The sequence below is a fragment of the Rhinatrema bivittatum genome, chromosome 2 (assembly GCF_901001135.1).
Source record: "Rhinatrema bivittatum chromosome 2, aRhiBiv1.1, whole genome shotgun sequence".
Lineage (NCBI taxonomy): Eukaryota > Metazoa > Chordata > Amphibia > Gymnophiona > Rhinatrematidae > Rhinatrema > Rhinatrema bivittatum.
In genome coordinates, this window is record NC_042616.1 from 355,896,142 (window position 1) to 355,915,846 (window position 19,705).

Sequence of the window (19,705 nt, forward strand, 5' to 3'; positions counted from 1 at the left end):
TTGGTTATTTCTTAGGGTTATTGGAGTTTGAATGATTTCAGTATGTTTTCTCTCTAGGTGAAGGAATTTAGTTTTGTCAATGTTGATGACCAGTTCCATTTGGTTTAGTAGTTTAATTATGTCTAGGTACATGTTGGCTAGACTTAATATCTTCAAAAAATTGTTCTCCCATTTAATACATTCCTCTGTCTATTTCAGAAAGGTCAGATAGTGTCTAGATTGCTGAAAATGTTTAACTACACTATTCCCTATTTCAAAGAATTCTGTTATGTGCTTTAATCCTTTTAGTATAGCACATATGAAATATTCCTTGTTCCAAACCAGGCATAAAATTTTGATTACCCACCAAAGGTAATAGCATAGAGAACCACTATCCAAACCCCACTAATTTCTAAACCATCTCCATGCCAGCCCTACTGTCTGGAATAATACATTTTCTTTTGCTGTCTGGGTAACTTGATCATTTTAAAATGTATAAGATACAATGGGGAGCAAGGTTCCAACATCTCTGCCATCATGCCCTCAGTGCAAGATAAGTATTCTTCCAACCACCATTCCCAAATGAAACAAAACTGAAAGGCAGCATTGTAATTTCTAAAATCTAGGAGCTTCAGCCCCCACAATTCTTTATCCTTAATCATTTTTCTTAACTTATCATGCCCTTTTGCCCCTCCAAATAAAATCCAAGAAAAGAGAGTGGAAAGAACTCAAGTCTTGCCTGCACAGCCATCAAGCAAGCATCTGAAACTTATACAAAACGTTTGTCATACTTATCTTCAAAAAGGCACATCTTCCCATCAAGAACAGCAGAAGATTTTTTTTCAAATGGCTAAAGCTTCTGACTTATCAAAGTTTATCTTTAGACCTGCGAAAGTTTGAAAATGAATGAAGAAATGTCTAATTTCTGGTGTTTCGTTAGGTGTATTTCAAGGAATCGGAGAATATCATCTGCCAACATAGCTATTTTTAGGACTTCAGAACCCACCTCCAGACCCTGAAAATGTGTAGTCTAATGCAATTTAATGGCCAGGGGTTTCATAGCCAAAATCAATAAAATTGGGGAAAGTGCATAATCCATGCTGAATACCACCTTTCAGCTCTAAACTATGTGATACTAGGCCATTAACAAGCACTCTTGCTCTAGGGTTACAGTAAAGAACATAGATTTAATCTACAATAAAGCCTTGGAAATCAAATGTTCTTAATGCCTTGAACATATAGCTCCATAATACAGAGTCAAACGTTTGTTTTTCTGCATCTAACGCCAATATCATATCCTTCTGGGCCTTCTTTATGGATAATTCTGCAATTTCCTAACATTTTGTACTCTAAGGTGCCCTTTAACAAAATGTGTTTGATCTGAGGAAATCAAATGAGGAACCACAGCATTAATTCTCGTGGCTAGTATAGTGGCTAGTAGTTTTATATCTACATTGATAAGCAAAATTGGTTGATATGACCTTGCTTCTTGCAAATCTTTTTTTTTGGGAGCATAACTGTCAATGCCTGATTCATTTCTGAAGGAGGATAACCAATAGACAGTGCTATATCAGGGTACAAATTATATCGCAATGATAGGGAGGATCAACTTGGTGGTGGTGTGGCACTTTATGTCCGGGAGGGTATAGAGTCCAACAGGATAAAGATCATACAAGAGACTAAATGCTCAGTAGAAATCCCATGTGTGTTAGGTAAGAGTATAGTGATAGGAGTATACTACCATCCACCTGGACAAAATGGTCAGACATGATGAAATGCTAAGAGAAATAAGGGAACCTAACCAATTTGGCAGTGCAATAATAATGGGAGATCTCAATTATCCCAGTATTGACTGGGTAAATGTAACATCAGGATTTGCTAGAGACATAAAGTTCCTGGATGCAATAAATGACTGCAGGAACCAACAAGAGAGGGAGCTATTTTAGATTTAATTCTTAGTGGAACACAGGATTTGGTGAGAGAGGAAAAGGTGATAGGGCAACTTGGCAATAGTGACCATAACATGATCAAATTTAAACTAATAACTGGAAGGGAGACAATAAGTAAATTTACAGCTCTAACACTAAATTTTCAAAAGGGAAACTTTGATAAAATGAGGAAAATAGAAAAAAACCTGAAAGGTGCAGCTGCAAAGGTTAAGTGTTCAATAGGCATGGACCTTGTTTAAAAATACAATCCTAAAGGCGCAAGTCCATATGTATTCCACACATTAAGAAAGATGGAAGGAAGGCAAAATGATTACCGGAGCTCTGCCTGCCTCTGGTGATCTGCGCGTGGAATAGGGAGCATTTCAGAGAATGCTACCCTGGAGGTTCTGGATTTAAGCTTTCTACCTAAGAGCCTAAATTTGGCTTCCAGAACCTCCCTCCCACATTTTCCTATGTCGTTGGTGCCCACATGTACCACGACAGCCGGCTCCTCCCCAGCACTGTCTAAAATCCTATCTAGGTGATGCGTGAGGTCCGCCACCTTCGTACCAGGTAGGCATGTTACCAGGCGATCCTCACGCCCACCAGCCACCCAGCTATCTACATTCCTAATAATCGAATCACCAACTACGACGGCCGACCTAACCCTTCCCTCCTGGGCAGTAGGCCTTGGGGAGATATCCTCAGTGCGAAAGGACAATGCATCACCTGGAGAGCAGGTCCTTGCTACAGGATCCTTTCCTGCTGCACCTGGTTGATGCTCTCCTATCATGAGACCTTCTTCCTCCAAGGCAGCACCAGGGCTGTCAGTCTGAAGTTGGGACTTGGCTACTATGTCTCTGAAGGTCTCATCTATATACCTCTCTGTCTGCCTCAGCTCCTCCAGGTCTGCCACTCTAGCCTCCAGAGATCGGACTCGTTCTCTGAGAGCCAGGAGCTCTTTGCATCGCATGCACATGTACAACTTCTCACTGGTGGGTAAAAAATCATACATGTGACACTCTATGCAAAAGACTGGGAAGCCCCCCTCTTGCTGCTGGACTGCTGCCTTCATCTCAATTTTGATCAGTTCCTAGTTAAGTTTTAGGTTGCTAAGGGAGTAGGAATGTGTCTAACGTCCTTTAAATGTATTAGTGAATTCACTATGTGTCTGATCGAATTCTCAATACAGTTTTTGTTGATGTTTTTTTTTTTTTGTGTGAAAGTGGCACCTGCCTATAAATTAAGGGATGAGCGAGGGGTGGGAGGGTTTGGAAATACAAACAGTTTAAGTTCAGTTCGTCAGCCAGAGTGACTCACTGCTCTCTTGATTAACAAATGTTGGTCCCTATTCAAACCCAATCACACTACCTCAACACCTTTCCAAGGTGAGTAACTGAGTTGAACTAGTCAACTTTTTTACTTAGGTATACACTGCTCCTAGCTTATTTCTAGCTTCTGGCTACTTTTTGTGGCGTTTTTTTTTTGTTTGTTTTTTCCCCAATACAAACACTCAGTTTGTATTAAATACACTCAGTTCTGCAGACTTATAAAATAAACACACTACCTACTGCTTACTACCTTATTGACTGACTATTTAAAAATACAAACAGTCTAACTTGTTTATTCACTGCCTTTCTGACTATTAAAGGCACTAACACACTAAATAATATTCCCAAATAGTTAACTTTGCCCCAATACTTTTAAAAAAAGACAATGTCCCAAGCAAAAACTTACTGATTCCTTTCAGCCACCAGCAAGGTGATCCTCTCCTCTCAGTGTCCTTTCATGGATTACAAACTGGTTAAAAGACAGGAAACAGAGAGTAGGATTAAATGGCCAATTTTCTCAGTGGAAAAGGGTAAACAGTGGAGTGCCTCAGAGATCTGTACTTGGACCGGTGATCTGGAAAGGAATACGACGAGTGAGGTCATCAAATTTGCAGATGATAAAAAATTATTCAGAGTAGTTAAATCACAGCAGATTGTCATACGTTACAGGAGGACCTTGTGAGACTGGAAGATTGGGCATCAAAATGGCAGATGAAATTTAATGTGGACAAGTTCAATTTGTTTTATATAGGGAGAAATAACCCTTGCTGTTGTTACACAATGTTAGGATCCATATTAGGAGCTACCACCCAGGAAAAAGATGTAGGCGTCATAGTGGATAATACTTTAAAATCGTCGGCTCAGTGTGCTGCAGCAGTCAAAAAAGCAAACAGAATATATAGAAACATAGAAATGACAGCAGAAGAAATGGTTAATAAAACAGAAAATGTAATAATGCCTCTATATCGCTCCATGGTGAGACTGCACCTTAAAATCTGTGTAGAATTCTGGTCGTCGTATCTCAAAAAAAGATATAGTTGCAATGAAGAAGGTACAGAGAAGGGCAACCAAAATGATAAAGGGGATGGAACAGCTCCCCTATGAGGAAAGGCTGAAGAGGTTAGGGCTGTTCATCTTGGAGAAGAGATGGCTGAGGGGGAATATGATAGAGGTCTTTAAGATCATGAGAGGTCTTGAATGAGTAGATGTGAATTGGTTATTTACACTTTCGAATAATAGAAGGACTAGGGGGCATTCCATGAAGTTAGCAAGTAGCATATTTAAGACTAATCGGAGAAAATTCTTTTTCACTCAACGCACAATAAAGCTCTGGAATTTGTTGCCAGAGGATGTGATAAGTGCAGTTAGTGTAGCTGGGTTCAAAAAAGCTATTAATCAGGTTTACTTAGGGAATAGCCACTGCTATTAATTGCATCAGTAGCATGGGATCTTCTTAGTATTTGGGTAATTGCCAGGTTCTTGTGGCCTAGTTTGGCCTCTGTTAGAAACAGGATGCTGGGCTTGATGGACCCTTGGTCTGACCCAGCATGGTAATTTCTTATGTTCATATGCTACAAAATATCATTGTATATTGCTGTCTGTTGTGGTAACAATTAACATTTTAATATTTTATAGAATTGTGTCCTAAACCATCCTGCCCAGAGGCTTTCACTTATTTGAGTCATTGTATAGCACTATATACCTCCAAATCTTTTATAGGCTGATTCATCTTCTTAGTCTGGGCCAAAGCAAGACATTTTTCTGGATCACACTTCTCTATATTTTCCAATGTTTGAACATATTCTATAAAGCACTATGTCTCCAGTGGCACTCTTAAGATGCCTCTGTTTAGTCCAGTAATAAAAGGAACGTGACCCTTTGCGTTTTACTAGATTTGCTAACAATTATCTGCTTTTATAAAGCTGCAACACATTCACTGCCTTCTGATGTTGGTTTAGTGCATTCTATGCTGATCCAGGATCACTTTTTGTTCATCAACATATCTCTATGGTGTGCTTACTGTGCCCTTTTAAACAAGTTGGACAATTTCAATTTTTGCATTTCATAGTCTATTTTATTTAATAACATATACAATTATGTTCACCCACATCACTACTTTGTCTGCTTCCCATAAGAGGGAGGAAGATATTTGCAGTGTCTTATTAAAGAGGATATATTCTTCCCACCATTCTTTCTAATATTTAGCAAAGCATTCATTATGATTAAAACTGGATTAAGCCTCTACCCTAGGCCTCTCAATTTCATTTCCAGAATAACTAGTACATAATCAGAAATAGAGATGACTCCATTTCTAGTCAACTAGTCCATAGGGAACAAGACTTCTGATATTAACAAGTAATCGGTCCTAAAACAGCATTTATGAGGATTAGAATAAAATGTAAAATCTAATCCCCCAATGTGCAACGTCCTCCAGATATCCACTATAGCCAGTTCTGCACATAGTAGATTTGCCCCTATTTTGGACTCCCCTTTCCTAGAAATCTTAGGTGGTTTACTGCTGTCCACTGCCATGTTGAGATTACTTCCCATAATTAGTTGATGATCAGGAAAATTCAATAACTGGATAGAAAAATATTTAAAAAATTGAGTACACATTTGATGCATACAAATTACATAATGCTAATTTATACCTATGCAGAGTGCCCAACACAATAATGTATCTTCCTTCCTTATCTTCAGTCTGCTTCTTCACTAAAAATGGGATTTGTTTATGAATAAGAATTGCCACCCCTCTCTGACTTTGCAAGAAAGATGAGAAGTAACACTGAGCTAAACCATTCTCTCTTCAGTTTGGCATGACCTGCATCCGTTCAGTGGATTTCTTGTAAAATAAATTACAATATGTGAATTAAGACATTTGAACAACCTCAACTTTTTCCGCTTAATTGGAGAGGAGTGTATACCATCCTCATTTAGAGCAGGCACAACTTGAAGAACAAAGGTATGGGGGGGGGGTTTGGTAGGGCTGGGGGGTGGGTTAGGGAGGGGAAGGTGGTGGGGGGGGGGGCAGAGGGAACAGGGAAAGCCATCGGGGCTCCCCTGGGGCTCAGCACGCGCAAGGTGCACAAGTATGCACCCCTTGCACGCGCGCGCGCCGACCCTGGATTTTATAACAAGCACGCGGCTGCGCACGCATGTTATAAAATCGGGCGTAGATTTGTGCGCGCCGGGTTGCACGCAGAAATCTAGGCACGCGCTTAATTCTTAAAATCCGGCCCATAGAGTGCCTCTCAGCTTAGACACCTCAAACTCATGTGACTCCCACATCTCAAAGCCTTGTTGCATTTTGGTTCTTGTATAGTTGACATTTCGGTTACCTATGTCATCAGTCTTTATTGCATTCTGCAACCCATCCCTCCCAATCAAAGAGAAACATTTCCCCCTGTTTTGTGCCAAGGGACCACTATCCCCCACCACCAACACCTCTAACAATGAGGGTGTGCCCCGTAAATACCCCCCCCACAGCCCCTAAATAAGCAATATGACCAAAACAGTGCAATAACATATAAGAACATAAGAAAATGCCATACTGGGTCAGACCAAGGGTCCATCAAGCCCAGCATCCTGTTTCCAACAGTGGCCAATCCAGGCCATAAGAACCTGGCAAGTACCCAAAAACTAAGTCTATTCCATGTAACCATTGCTAATGGCAGTGGCTATTCTCTAAGGGGTAGATTTTCAGACGAGCGCGAACAGCCTACTTTTGTTTGCGCTCCAGGCGCAAACAAAAGTACGCTGGATTTTAGTAGATACGCGCGTAGTCGCGCGTATCGGCTAAAATCCTGGATCGGCGCGCGCAAGGCTATCGATTTCGTATAACCTGCGCGCGCCGAGCCGCGCTGCCTACCCCCGTTCCCTCCTAGGCCGCTCCGAAATCGGAGCGGCCTAGAAGGGAACTTTCCTTTGCCCTCCCCTCACCTTCCCCTCCCTTCCCCTACCTAACCCACCTGCCCGGCCCTGTCTAAACCCCCATCCTACCTTTGTCGGGGGATTTACGCCTCCCGGAGGGAGGCGTAAATCCCCGCGCGCCAGCGGGCCTCCTGCGCGCCGGGCCGCGACCTGGGGGCGGCCACGGAGGGCGCGGCCACGCCCCCGGGCCGTAGCCACGCCCCCGTACCCGCCCCCAAAACGCTGCCGACACGCCCCCGCAATGCCGCGCGCTCCGGCCCCGCCCCCCGACACGCCTCCCGACACGCCCACTCCGAAAACCCCGGGACTTACGCGAGTCCCGGGGTTCTGCGCGCGCCGGTGAGCCTATGTAAAATAGGCTCACCGGCGCGCAGGGCCCTGCTCGCGTAAATCCGCCCGGTTTTGGGCGGATTTACGCGAGCAGGGCTCTGAAAATCCGCCCCTAAGTGAACTTAATAGCAGGTAATGGACTTCTCCTCCAAGAACTTATCCAATCCTTTTTTAAACACAGCTATACTAACTGCACGAACCACATTCTCTGGCAACAAATTCCAGAGTTTAATTGTGCGTTGAGTAAAAAAGAACTTTCTCCGATTAGTTTTAAATGTGCCCCATGCTAACTTCATGGAGTGTCCCCTAGTCCTTCTACTATCCGAAAGAGTAAATAACCGATTCACATCTACCCGTTCTAGACCTCTCATGATTTTAAACACCTCTATCATATCCCCCCTCAGTCGTCTCTTCTCCAAGCTGAAAAGTCCTAACCTCTTTAGTCTTTCCTCATAGGGGAGTTGTTCCATTCCCCTTATCATTTTGGTAGCCCTTCTCTGTACCTTCTCCATCGCAATTATATCTTTTTTGAGATGCGGCGACCAGAATTGTACACAGTATTCAAGGTGTGGTCTCATTCCTTTTCTAATAATTCCCAACATTCTGTTTGCTTTTTTGACTGCCGCAGCACACTGAACCGACGATTTCAATGTGTTATCCACTATGACACCTAGATCTCTTTCTTGGGTTGTAGCACCTAATATGGAACCCAACATCGTGTAATTATAGCATGGGTTATTTTTCCCTATATGCATCACCTTGCACTTATCCACATTAAATTTCATCTGCCATTTGGATGCCCAATTTTCCAGTCTCACAAGGTCTTCCTGCAATTTATCACAATCTGCTTGTGATTTAACTACTCTGCACAATTTTGTGTCATCTGCAAATTTGATTATCTCACTCGTCGTATTTCTTTCCAGATCATTTATAAATATATTGAACAGTAAGGGTCCCAACACAGAACCCTGAGGTACTCCACTGTCCACTCCCTTCCACTGAGAAAATTGCCCATTTAATCCTACTCTCTGTTTCCTGTCTTTTAGCCAGTTTGCAATCCACGAAAGGACATCGCCACCTATCCCATGACTTTTTACTTTTCCTAGAAGCCTCTCATGAGGAACTTTGTCAAACGCCTTCTGAAAATCCAAGTATACTATATCTACCGGTTCACCTTTATCCACATGTTTATTAACTCCTTCAAAAAAGTGAAGCAGATTTGTGAGGCAAGACTTGCCCTGGGTAAAGCCATGCTGACTTTGTTCCATTAAACCATGTCTTTCTATATGTTCTGTGATTTTGATGTTTATAACACTTTCCACTATTTTTCCTGGCACTGAAGTCAGGCTAACCGGTCTGTAGTTTCCCGGATCGCCCCTGGAGCCCTTTTTAAATATTGGGGTTACATTTGCTATCCTCCAGTCTTCAGGTACAATGGATGATTTTAATGATAAGTTACAAATTTTTACTACTAGGTCTGAATTTCATTTTTTAGTTCCTTCAGAACTCTGGGGTGTATACCATCCGGTCCAGGTGATTTACTACTCTTCAGTTTGTCAATCAGGCCTACCACATCTTCTAGGTTCACCGTGATTTGATTCAGTCCATCTGAATCATTACCCATGAAAACCTTCTCCATTACGGGTACCTCCCCAACATCCTCTTCAGTAAACACTGAAGCAAAGAAATCATTTAATCTTTCCGCGATGGCCTTATCTTCTCTAAGTGCCCCTTTAACCCCTCGATCATCTAACGGTCCAACTGACTCCCTCACAGGCTTTCTGCTTCGGATATATTTAAAAAAGTTTTTACTGTGAGTTTTTGCCTCTACAGCCAACTTCTTTTCAAATTCTCTCTTAGCCTGTCTTATCAATGTCTTACATTTAACTTGCCAATGTTTATGCTTTATCCTATTTTCTTCTGTTGGATCCTTCTTCCAATTTTTGAATGAAGATCTTTTGGCTAAAATAGCTTCTTTCACCTCCCCTTTTAACCATGCCGGTAATCGTTTTGCCTTCTTTCCACCTTTCTTAATGTGTGGAATACATCTGGACTGTGCTTCTAGAATGGTATTTTTTAACAATGACCACGCCTCTTGGACATTTTTTACTTTTGTAGCTGCTCCTTTCAGTTTTTTTCTAACAATTTTTCTCATTTTATCAAAGTTTCCCTTTTGAAAGTTTAGCACGAGAGCCTTGGATTTGCACACTGTTCCTTTTCCAGTCATTAAATCAAATTTGATCATATTATGATCACTATTGCCAAGTGGCCCCACCACCGTTACCTCTCTCACCAAGTCCTGTGCTCCACTGAGAATTAGATCTAAAATTGCTCCCTCTCTCGTCGGTTCCTGAACCAATTGCTCCATAAAGCTATCATTTATTCCATCCAGGAACGTTATCTCTCTAGCGTGACCCGATGATACATTTACCCAGTCTATATTGGGGTAATTGAAGTCTCCCATTATTACTGCACTACCAATTTGGTTAGCTTCCCTAATTTTTCTTAGCATTTCACTGTCCATCTCACCATCTTGACCAGGTGGACGGTAGTATACCCCTATCACTGTAGTCTTCCCTGAAACACAAGGGATTTCTACCCATAAAGATTCAATTTTGTATTTAGTCTCATGCAGGATGTTTATCCTGTTGGACTCTATGCCATCCCGGACATAAAGCGCCACACCTCCTCCCGACTGCTCCTCTCTGTCATTGCGATATAATTTGTACCCCGGTATAGCACTGTCCCATTGGTTATCCTCTTTCCACCATGTCTCTGAGATGCCAATTAAGTCTATGTCATCATTTACTGCTATACATTCTAGTTCTCCCATCTTACTTCTTAGACTTCTGGCATTAGCATACAAACATTTCAAAGTTTGTTTTTTGATTGTATTTTTATTCTGCTTTTTAATTGATAGGGATAAGTTAGAATTCTTTAGCTCAGGTGAGTTTTTAGTTACAGGCACTTGGACTACTTTTCTAATTATTGGAACCTCACTGTCGGGATGCCCTATACCATATTTGCAGCTAGTAATGCAGTTACAGCTGTCAAATTAGAGAAAAACAAAGACATGGAAAGAGTGTCTTCCAAGTCATAACCCGTCCAGTAACTACTTCTTTGTGTTTAAACTTCAGCACACAAAAAGAAGCCATTTAGAGGAGGGAAAATAAAAGCTACAAATGTTCCTCACCAACTAAAATTATGACTTACAGTTCCTGTCCTTTGCAGTCATATATTCTAAATGCAGAGTTTATACATCATAAAGTAAAATACCACTGCATGACTCAAATACAAAGAATCAGACTGAAATGTACCACAGCAACTGCAACTGGATAAATGCACTCTGTCCCTAATCTTCATGCATCCTCACTGCTCAAATACACAAATACTGCATCTTTCCATATCCCCACGTTTTCAAAACCATCTTTATTGACATGCAGTGTGACTCAGAAAAAAATCAAGGTGTGACAGCAATTCCCTATTACTTTGCCTCATTTTCATACAAAATAAAGCTTGAATCAAAAAGAAAAATTAGATGAACCTCCAAATGCAAGTAGAGTAATAGTTTAAAAATATAAAACCGCATGGCAAAGTATTCATTCTAGCTATGTTTAAACTTTTCCTAGTAGTAACAAAAAAGGTCTGAGTTGCCAGCTCGTTTTCAAGTATGTGGCATTCCCATGCCTTTTCCTCAACTACATTGTTCAGAATCTTCTTCAGCCTTATATCGTCCCTGTCAGTTTTATTTGGAAATCCATTTGCCACTTCCTTCAAGGCAAGGAATAGAATTTTCCTCTGATAAATTTGGCTAGGAAGAGCAGGACATGCCCTCATTCCCCTCTGGATTAGCTCAGAACAGAAAAAGGCCGTAATTTTCTGCTGGGCTGCAACACTTGCTGACTAATCACTAAATGGCAAGCTCTTACTACTGAGATATTCAACAGTTTATGGTACTCTCTCAACAACTTAAGGTTATGAGGCCAGTTCAGAATCCTGGCTATAACAATAATAATCCTGGCTCCTTCTTGCAGCACTCTGACTCTGTGCACTCTCTCATATCACAATGGATCTTCCTGCTGCTGCAGGCTCAAGTGTTTCAGTAGTAATTGCTCAACAAGATCAGTAAGTTCCTGATCTTTTACTGTAACCGGGAGATCAGTGATTAAGTTGCTCTTACAGCCTCAGTTTTCTTGGTCCTGTAGCTTTTCCAACAGTGAGGCTTTGTTATCTGCAAAGCGAGTATCATCTGATTCACTCTTTTTGCTTTATGTTATTGGGCTGCTATTCTCTGCTCTGCCAAAACACTTCTTGATATCAACTGTACAAATTTCATCAGAAATGACTGCCATGACTTGATCCTTATATTTACCAGAGGTTAACAAGCCATCTTTTGCTTGCCCACCTTCTGCTTATCATGCACACCATGCGAAGGTTTGCTGGACATATGTCTTTGCTCCATTAGCTGTAATAAGTCTCTTCGAAGAACTAGACAAGATTCGTAAACACTCTTCTCCAGTTTTAGGTACTTTAAATTTCCTCAAACATCAAATCAATAAACAATCAGTCGATAAACTGGTTCAACACCTCCCTCCATTTTGAACTCCCCCGAAGACCCACAAGATCTGCCATTACCTGTAATCTCCCCCAAACTCACTAACCTAGCAGCCACACGAGAATGTGCTCTCTCCTTGGCCGGACTGTCCATTTGGAACACAATGCCCATTGACTTAAGACTTGAATCAAGCACACACAAGTTCAAAAAGAAACTTAAAAACATGGCTCTTTGAGCAAGCCTACCTTGAGTTAGCCTACCAATAACCCTTATTCTCCCCCCTTAGCCCCCTCTCCCTGCACCCCCCTAACATACTACAAAGCTTATGCTTCCCACCCAACTCCCAAGCCCCTTCTTATTCAAGAATTGTCATTACCTGTTCCCCTCAGCCTTTTGTTCTCCTTTTAGTTCCTTTTATGCTCTCACCCCCCCTTTTTTATTATTACACATCTGTTACACGTTAATATTCCCATAGTCACTTAAACTGTTCATTGTATTTTCCTCTCATTACCAAACTGTTGATATGTAAACAGAGGTGATGTGAAAATGAACATCGGTATAGAAAACAAAGTTAAATAAATAAATCTGTGGGCAAACACTAGGGACACCACAGGAGCTCCCAGTCCTGCGTCCAGTAAGATTTAGCATATCACTGTAAGTCCATACAAAGTGTTTTATTGATTACAATGGTATAAATTGATATAGCAGAACTTGAATAACACATTTGAGTTACTTGCAGTAATGGTTACTATAAATATTTATTTGTATGGAAAATGTTGACTTTTTCCTTTCCCACTAAACACTTTTTTTTTTTTTTTTGTGTAGCGTTGACAAGGACAGAAGTGGAGTGATCTCTGAAAGTGAGCTGCAGCAGGCTTTGTCCAATGGTAAGAAAAATGCACAGTTTTTACTCAGGCTGATGCAATATTAGTGTGCGAAAAATGGGCACTCATGATTGAGCGCCTGCTTTCCTAATGCATGCCCATCCACTTCTCCTGGGCATGCGATGCAGTAAGCTGAGTTGCTGTGTTAAAAAAGGAAGCACTAGGGGAAACTGTGCATCCCTAGCGCCTCCTCAGCATCAGATGTCCAGGACACGTGGCTATCAGTGTGGGTTAGGAAGACACTCAATAGGAGTATCCGTTTTCTCCCATTACCGGCACAATATACACGGCCCAGAACATATATATTGTACATGTATATTGGGCTCCCAGAATTTTTATTTATTTTTTTAACAAAGCTGCTTTTTGTGGTTCCACCTACTTTATCGCAATGATACTAATAGGAACCACAGAAAGCAGGATTTTTGTTTTTTTGTTTGAACCCTTGAGTGCAGCATTCCTTAATGCCAGCTCCCGGGGCTGCTGTTAAATTTGCTGCGTTACAATGGGCGCATTAGCCGTGAGGGACTGTTTTGAATCTCAGGGTAATAGCTGGTTTGGATACACATTTTTGACACACTAATCCCAGTATTACTTCAGGTGTAAGTCTATTGCGTTCAAAATGCAAGTCCAGCGGTGTGCTGACTCGAGTGCCCAATATTGCATCAGCCTGATTGTGTATAAAGTGAAAACATAGCTTTGTTTAAAAAAAAATAAAAATTTGGGTGTGTCACATGGTAAATGTTAAGCCTTCAATGTAATATTAAAAATATACTTGTGCAGCACTGTCCACATGGGCTCAAGTGGTCATGAAAATCTTGGTGTCAACAGTTAACATCCTTTTTTTTTTATTAGCACTGGTGCAAGAAATTTAAACATTTCTAACATTTTTACAGCCAAAATGTGCAGTAGCAGAAAGATATGAATCGAAGTAACATCGTGCTTCATCTTTTTGAACCAGTTTTGTATAGTTGATGCTTAGTCAGTTACAGAAATGTATATATTATTGCTGTTGTATTGTAGGTACTGCCATAATCCAGAAATAGGAAGTAGTTTTACATAATTTTCTGTCAAAATGTCAGTTATCACATGCTGCGTAGTCTTTTGTTTGGGTTCAGACGGGAAAAAAACCTGTGGTAACACAGCTCTGGCAGTGAGAATTTTTGGAGGCATTAAATGGTTTTATTATTTTTTGAGTCTTGCAAAATTCCCTGGCATTGATTATAAGCAGTTCCAGTATGTAACATGGATTTAGTCCTACAGAAGAGACCAGACTAGATGGGATTCCCTCACACACAACAGATGCACACGCACTCCTGCTTAAAGCGGAATATGGTAGACTGGTTGAATTAAACTGTTCAGCAAGATTTTATTTTTTTTTAAAGAAAACAGTCCCAAAATAGTGAAGGTTGTTCAGGGGTATCTTGAGATTGCAAATGCTATAGCTCTCTTAAATGCCCATTTTTGAGACTTTTCAGACAGAGAGCATTGTTGAGTCACTATGGATTCGTTTCCTGGGTCCTATATGAACTTGATTAGGGAAGAGTCTACACACACCTTTCAGCTTAAAGGCATGGAAGCTCAAGAAGAATGACCCCTTTGAGCCTCAGTGCAAAGCTCACAGACTGTATGGTGTGTGGTGATGTATCTGAATGACCTTTTTTCATAAGGACAGAAACCTATTGGGTTTGTTGCCAGGCTAATAATGGGGAATATGTATTGTAGTGATGCAGATGGTTAAGTCATGCTCCTTGGGTTTGTCTCAAGACCTAAATTACCTGTGAGTGTAGTATTTTAGTGTTAGATTTGTTGACCCTTGCCTCTTTGGAAGGACCAGGTCCTGAGCAAATCCCCTGTCCAAGTGGGAAACACAGAACACAGTCGGTCATTTGAGTATAGTTCTTTATCATCTGGGGAATCCACTTGTATATACAAGGAGATAGGCAGATGCTAATCACAAGAACATAAGTTGCCAAACTGGGTCAGACCGAGGCTCCGTCAAGCCCAGCATCCTGTTTCCAACAGTGGCCTGGCAAGATCCCAGGCTACTTATGCCAGTAATAACAGTGGCCATTCCAGGGGTGGGCAAGTCCGGTCCTCGAGGACTGCAAACAAGTCGGGTTTTCAGGATACCCCTAATGAATATGCATTAAATAGATTTGCATACAACTGAGGCAGTGTGTATGCAGGTTTCTCTCATGCATATTCATTAAGGATATCCTGAAAACCCGACTGGTTTGCAGCCCTCGAGGACCGGAATTGCCCACCCCTGGGCTATTCCCTAAGTCAACTTGGTTAATAGCAGTTTATGGACCTCTCCAGGAACTTATCGAAACCTTTTTAAAACCTAGCTGCACATCCTCTGGCAATGAATTCCAGAGTTTAATTGTGCGTTGAGTGAAAAAAGACATTTTCTCTGATTTGTTTTAAAATGTTCTACTTGCTAACTTCATGGAGTGCCCCCTAGTTTTTCTATTATCTTTTTTTTTTTTTAATTTAAAAGTTTTTATTAGTAAATTTGCAATAGCACAAGATTACAATAATAACAGAAAATGAGGACCCGGTACATAATATATACATCACGGATGACCATCATTATAGTGTGTATAAATTTATTTATTTATAGGTTTTTTTTATACCGACCATCATCAGAGAGATCATGCCGGTTCACAATTAACTAGGGAAAAAGAAGTGGGAAGATATCAGTTACAAAAAACAGGGGTCTTAAAACTGGGGGTGTGAGAGAAGAGGCGCACGGGAGGGATTGTAGAAGGCACGAGGATAGATAAACTTAATACTTGGGTACAGACCGACATAGTTACACAACAGCTGAAACTAGCTGCTGTGTGGTTACGTGCGGTAAACGTAACAAATGTTGTTAACAGATAGTAGACCTATTTACAGGAGAACAATTCTGTATTTAACATGGGAGGAAACTTGCAAGTTAATAAAGCAGCAGCAGTTTAAAAACGGTGTAACGTCATAAAGCATTATAAGGAGTACAAAGTACAAGGATAGATTTACAGCAAGATTTGCGATTGCAGTATTTGAGCTTCCAGAAATTGAGAATCTGGAATTGAGAATCTAGTATCTGCATATGTGTTCTGCATTAGGAATTGAACGTGTCAAAGGTTAATTATGTGACATAGCATCTACATGTGAGTTCCGCAGCAGAGTGGTACATGGGAAGGTTATGGGAAGGCTTGTTTGAATAGCCAAGTTTTGAGCCTAGTCCTAAATTTTTGCGCACAATGCTAGAGTCTGATTTCGGGTGGCAGAGTATTCCAGGCATAAGGGCCTGCAATGGAGAATGCTCGTTCCTTGGTGGACTTGAGGTGGTGAAGTTTATAAGTTGGGATGTGGGTCTGTTGGTTTCTTGGAAGTATATTTTGTCTTTCATCCAATGCATGTCTTGGTTGTAGAGGGTTTTGTGTACTAAGGTGAGTGTCTTGAAGGTTATGCGTTGATGGCTAGGGAGCCAGTGTAGGCTTTTGAGTATGGGGGTGATGTATTCGAATTTGCGAGAGTTAGTGAGGATTCTCGCTGCAGAGTTTTGCAGTAGTTGGAGAGATTTAAGTGTGGCTTTGGGAAGGCCCAGAAGGAGGGAGTTACAGTAGTCTATTTTGGACATAACTGTAGCTTGCATGACTGTCCGAAGGTCACTGAGATGGAGGAGGGGGGGGGGGGGGGGTCTAAGTTTTTTTTTAAAGTGTTGAGTTTAAAGAAGCAATCTTTCATGATTGCACCAATTAATTTTTGTAAGTTAAGGTGATAGTCTATTATGACACCTAGATCCTGGGCTGAAGGTGAGAAATTTGTGTTGGCGTAGGGGGTGGTCTTGGGAAGGTTAGGAGGAGTGATTAGGATAAGTTCGGTTTTAGCTGTATTAAGGGCGAGGTGTAGCGATGTCAGGAGACTGATGGATGAAAGTGCGCTTTCCCATCTTTGAATAGTGGAGGTTAGGGAGTCTGAGATGGGGATGAGAATTTGAACATCGTCAGCATATATGTAGTGAGTGAGGTTCAGGTCTGAGAGGAGTTGGCAGAGGGGAAGTAGATAGATGTTGAATAAGGTGGATGGCAGTGATGATCCTTGTGGAATGCTTCTAGAGAGGTGGATAGGTTTGGATTCATAGTTGTCAATTCTTATTTTGTAGATTCTGTTGTTGAGGTAGGATTTGAACCATTGGAGGGGGGTGCCAGCAATTCCAATCTCGCTGAGGTGTGCTAGGAGTATGTTATGGTTCACCGTGTCAAAGGCTGCTGAGATGTCTAGAAGTGCCAATAAGTAGGAGTGACCTTTGTCAAATCCTCTTAGGATGGTGTCGGAGAGTGACAGTAGGAGGGTTTCAGTGTTGTATAGCTTTCGGGATCAGAATTGGGATGGGAATAGGATATTGTGTTTTTCAAGGTGGTCAGAGAGTTGAGAGTTCACGTTTTTTTCGAGTACTTTTGCTAGAAAAGGGAGATTGGAGATGGGACAGAAGTTGGCGAGGTTATTGGGATTGAGGGTGGGTTCCTTGAGGAGGGGTTTGACAGTGGCTTGCTTGAGAGGGTCGGGGATGATTCCTGTTGAGAGTGAGGAGTTTGTGAAATTAGCAATGTGCTTTGCAATGCATTTGGGGATCATTAGTAAGGCTTTGGTGGGAAGTGTGTCAGATGGGTGTCTGGTGGGTCTCATTTTTTTTTGAGTATATTTTCTATTTCTGTTGATGTCATTTCGAAGGAACTGAGCGTGGTCAGTGTAGGGGAAGGAAGAGAATTGTGTGGTGGAGATGATATGGGAAAGAGTTGTACGAGTTTTGAGACTTTATCATTGAAGTGATGGGCAAGTTTGTCACATTTGTTTTGAGTGTCAGTCAGTCGGATTGGTACAAGGAGGCTTGGTAAGTTCGGCCATGTAGGAAAAAAGTGCTTTAGGATTGAATTGTAGGTCGTCATTCTTTTGGCATAGAAGTCTTTTTTGGCTGCAAGGATGTTGGTCCGATATTTGTGAAGGGCTGTTTTGTATTTGGCCAGGAGGGAGGGGGATGGGTCTTGTCGCCATTTCTTTTCAAGGTGTCTGAGGGAATGCTTGAGGGTTTTGAGATTGGTGTTGTACCATGGTTTTTTTGTGTTTGTGGAGGGGATATTGTTTTGGAGATGAGGGGCCATAGGGAATCTGCCACAGCGGAGGTGATGTCATTCCATGATGCGAGGGCCGTGTTTGTATCTGTGTAGTTGAGTTTGTCAAGGTTGCTGGACAGGGATGAGCTGAGATCTTCACTGCTACATGATTTCCTGAAGTGAAAAGTTTTGGGTTTTTTTTGGGAGGGGGGTTGGGGTGACTGCAGTTCATCATGAAGGGGGGTTGTGAGAAGTGAGTGGTCAGACCAAGGTAGGCATGTGCAAGTTGGGGGAGTGCTGTGTTGGATGTGTGAGTTGATGAAAATTAAATCAAGGGTGTGACCAGCTTTGTGTGTGGGAGCATTCACTATTTGGGAGAATCCCATGGCAGTGAGGGCGGAGAGGAAGGCCTTGCATGAGGGTGTGCAGGTGCTGGCATCTACGTGCAGATTGAAGTCCCCAAGAATGATAGCAGGGGTATCCAGGTTAATGGATTGCATTAGAAATTCAGTGAGGGGAGACGGGTTGTTGTCGAGGACGCCAGGGGGAGCATAGATGAGACAGATTTGAAAGAAGGAGGACCTGAATAGTCCGACTTCGATTTTAGGTAAGTTGCTGGTAGAAAGTGATGAAAATTTCAGTTCTTTTTTAGTTGCTAGGAGGAGGCCTCCTCCTTTTCTTTTAGGACGGGGTAGTGAGAAGATGTCGTAGGTGTGTGTCGGTAGTTGATTAAGAAAGACAGTGTCCGTTTCTTTTAGCCATGTTTCGGTGAGGGCGAGTATGTCAGGATTAGAGTCGAGTAGTATGTCATTGATAATGGGCATCTTTTTGGTGATTGATTGTGAGTTGCATAATAATAGAGTGAAGGTTGTGAGGCCAAGAAGTTGTGTGAGGGGAGAAAGTATGATGCGGTGTTGGGGGTAGGGAGGGTTGCTTGGTGGTTTCTTGTGGCTGTGGTGCCATTTGTGGAGGGTGGGAATGGGTTGGCCTGGCATCATGGTGGTGGTGATGAAGCCGGGGTGGAAGAGAGGAGGGGGTGGGGTGAATTGGATAGTATGGTGAAGAGGGTAGTGCAGAGGTGGGGCGGAGGCCTGGGAGAGTTGGGGTCGCTAATTGAGGTGTGGTCAGATAGCAATGCGAGGATCAGGTAATGCAGTGGTGAAACGACTGATCTGGTAGCCTATGTGGGAGGGGAAGAGAGAGCAGAGCAGGTTTTAGTGAGATGGAGGGAGGTGAAGTGTGCGCACAGTGCGTATGAGTTTCTAAAGGGTGAGGGGAGGGGAAGATGTGTAGTGCTCGGTCGGTGAAGACTTTTACCCCGATGGGTATGCGCCAATCGTGCGAGCCTTGGGATGTCAGTTCGTAGGGTGTGTGATCAGTTGAGTGTTGGGGTGGTAGAGTCTTTGTCCTGAGGGGTGGCCAGAAACAGGAGAGCATCCGGGGGGGGGAGCCGCAGCAGGCGTCTGTTGTGTTGGCAGGTCTGTGTTTTGATGGTGTTGTAGGTTGCAGCGGTCACGGGCCTCCACTGACCCCGATGGGTCTCCGCCGGCCGCGGTGGAGGGGAAGAGGCAAGGGCCGAAGACGACGTAGGTCACAGCAGTTGATGAGGGATGCAAGGGGCGCACTAAGGGACCTGGCCCTTAGTCGCGCTCCTTCTGCGAGTGAC

At 42.3% G+C, this 19,705-nt stretch overlaps 1 protein-coding gene across 2 annotated transcripts in view; it reads left to right on the plus strand.

Annotated features, from left to right (window-relative positions):
* The window catches only part of PDCD6 (programmed cell death 6), a 257,393-nt gene that overhangs the window by 27,803 nt on the left and 209,885 nt on the right, over positions 1 to 19,705 (plus strand). For both annotated transcript variants that reach the window (XM_029589920.1, XM_029589921.1), the window contains exon 2: positions 12,879 to 12,940. In XM_029589920.1, the coding sequence (XP_029445780.1) occupies positions 12,879 to 12,940 (62 nt within the window). The remainder of the gene's footprint in view (positions 1 to 12,878; positions 12,941 to 19,705) is intronic.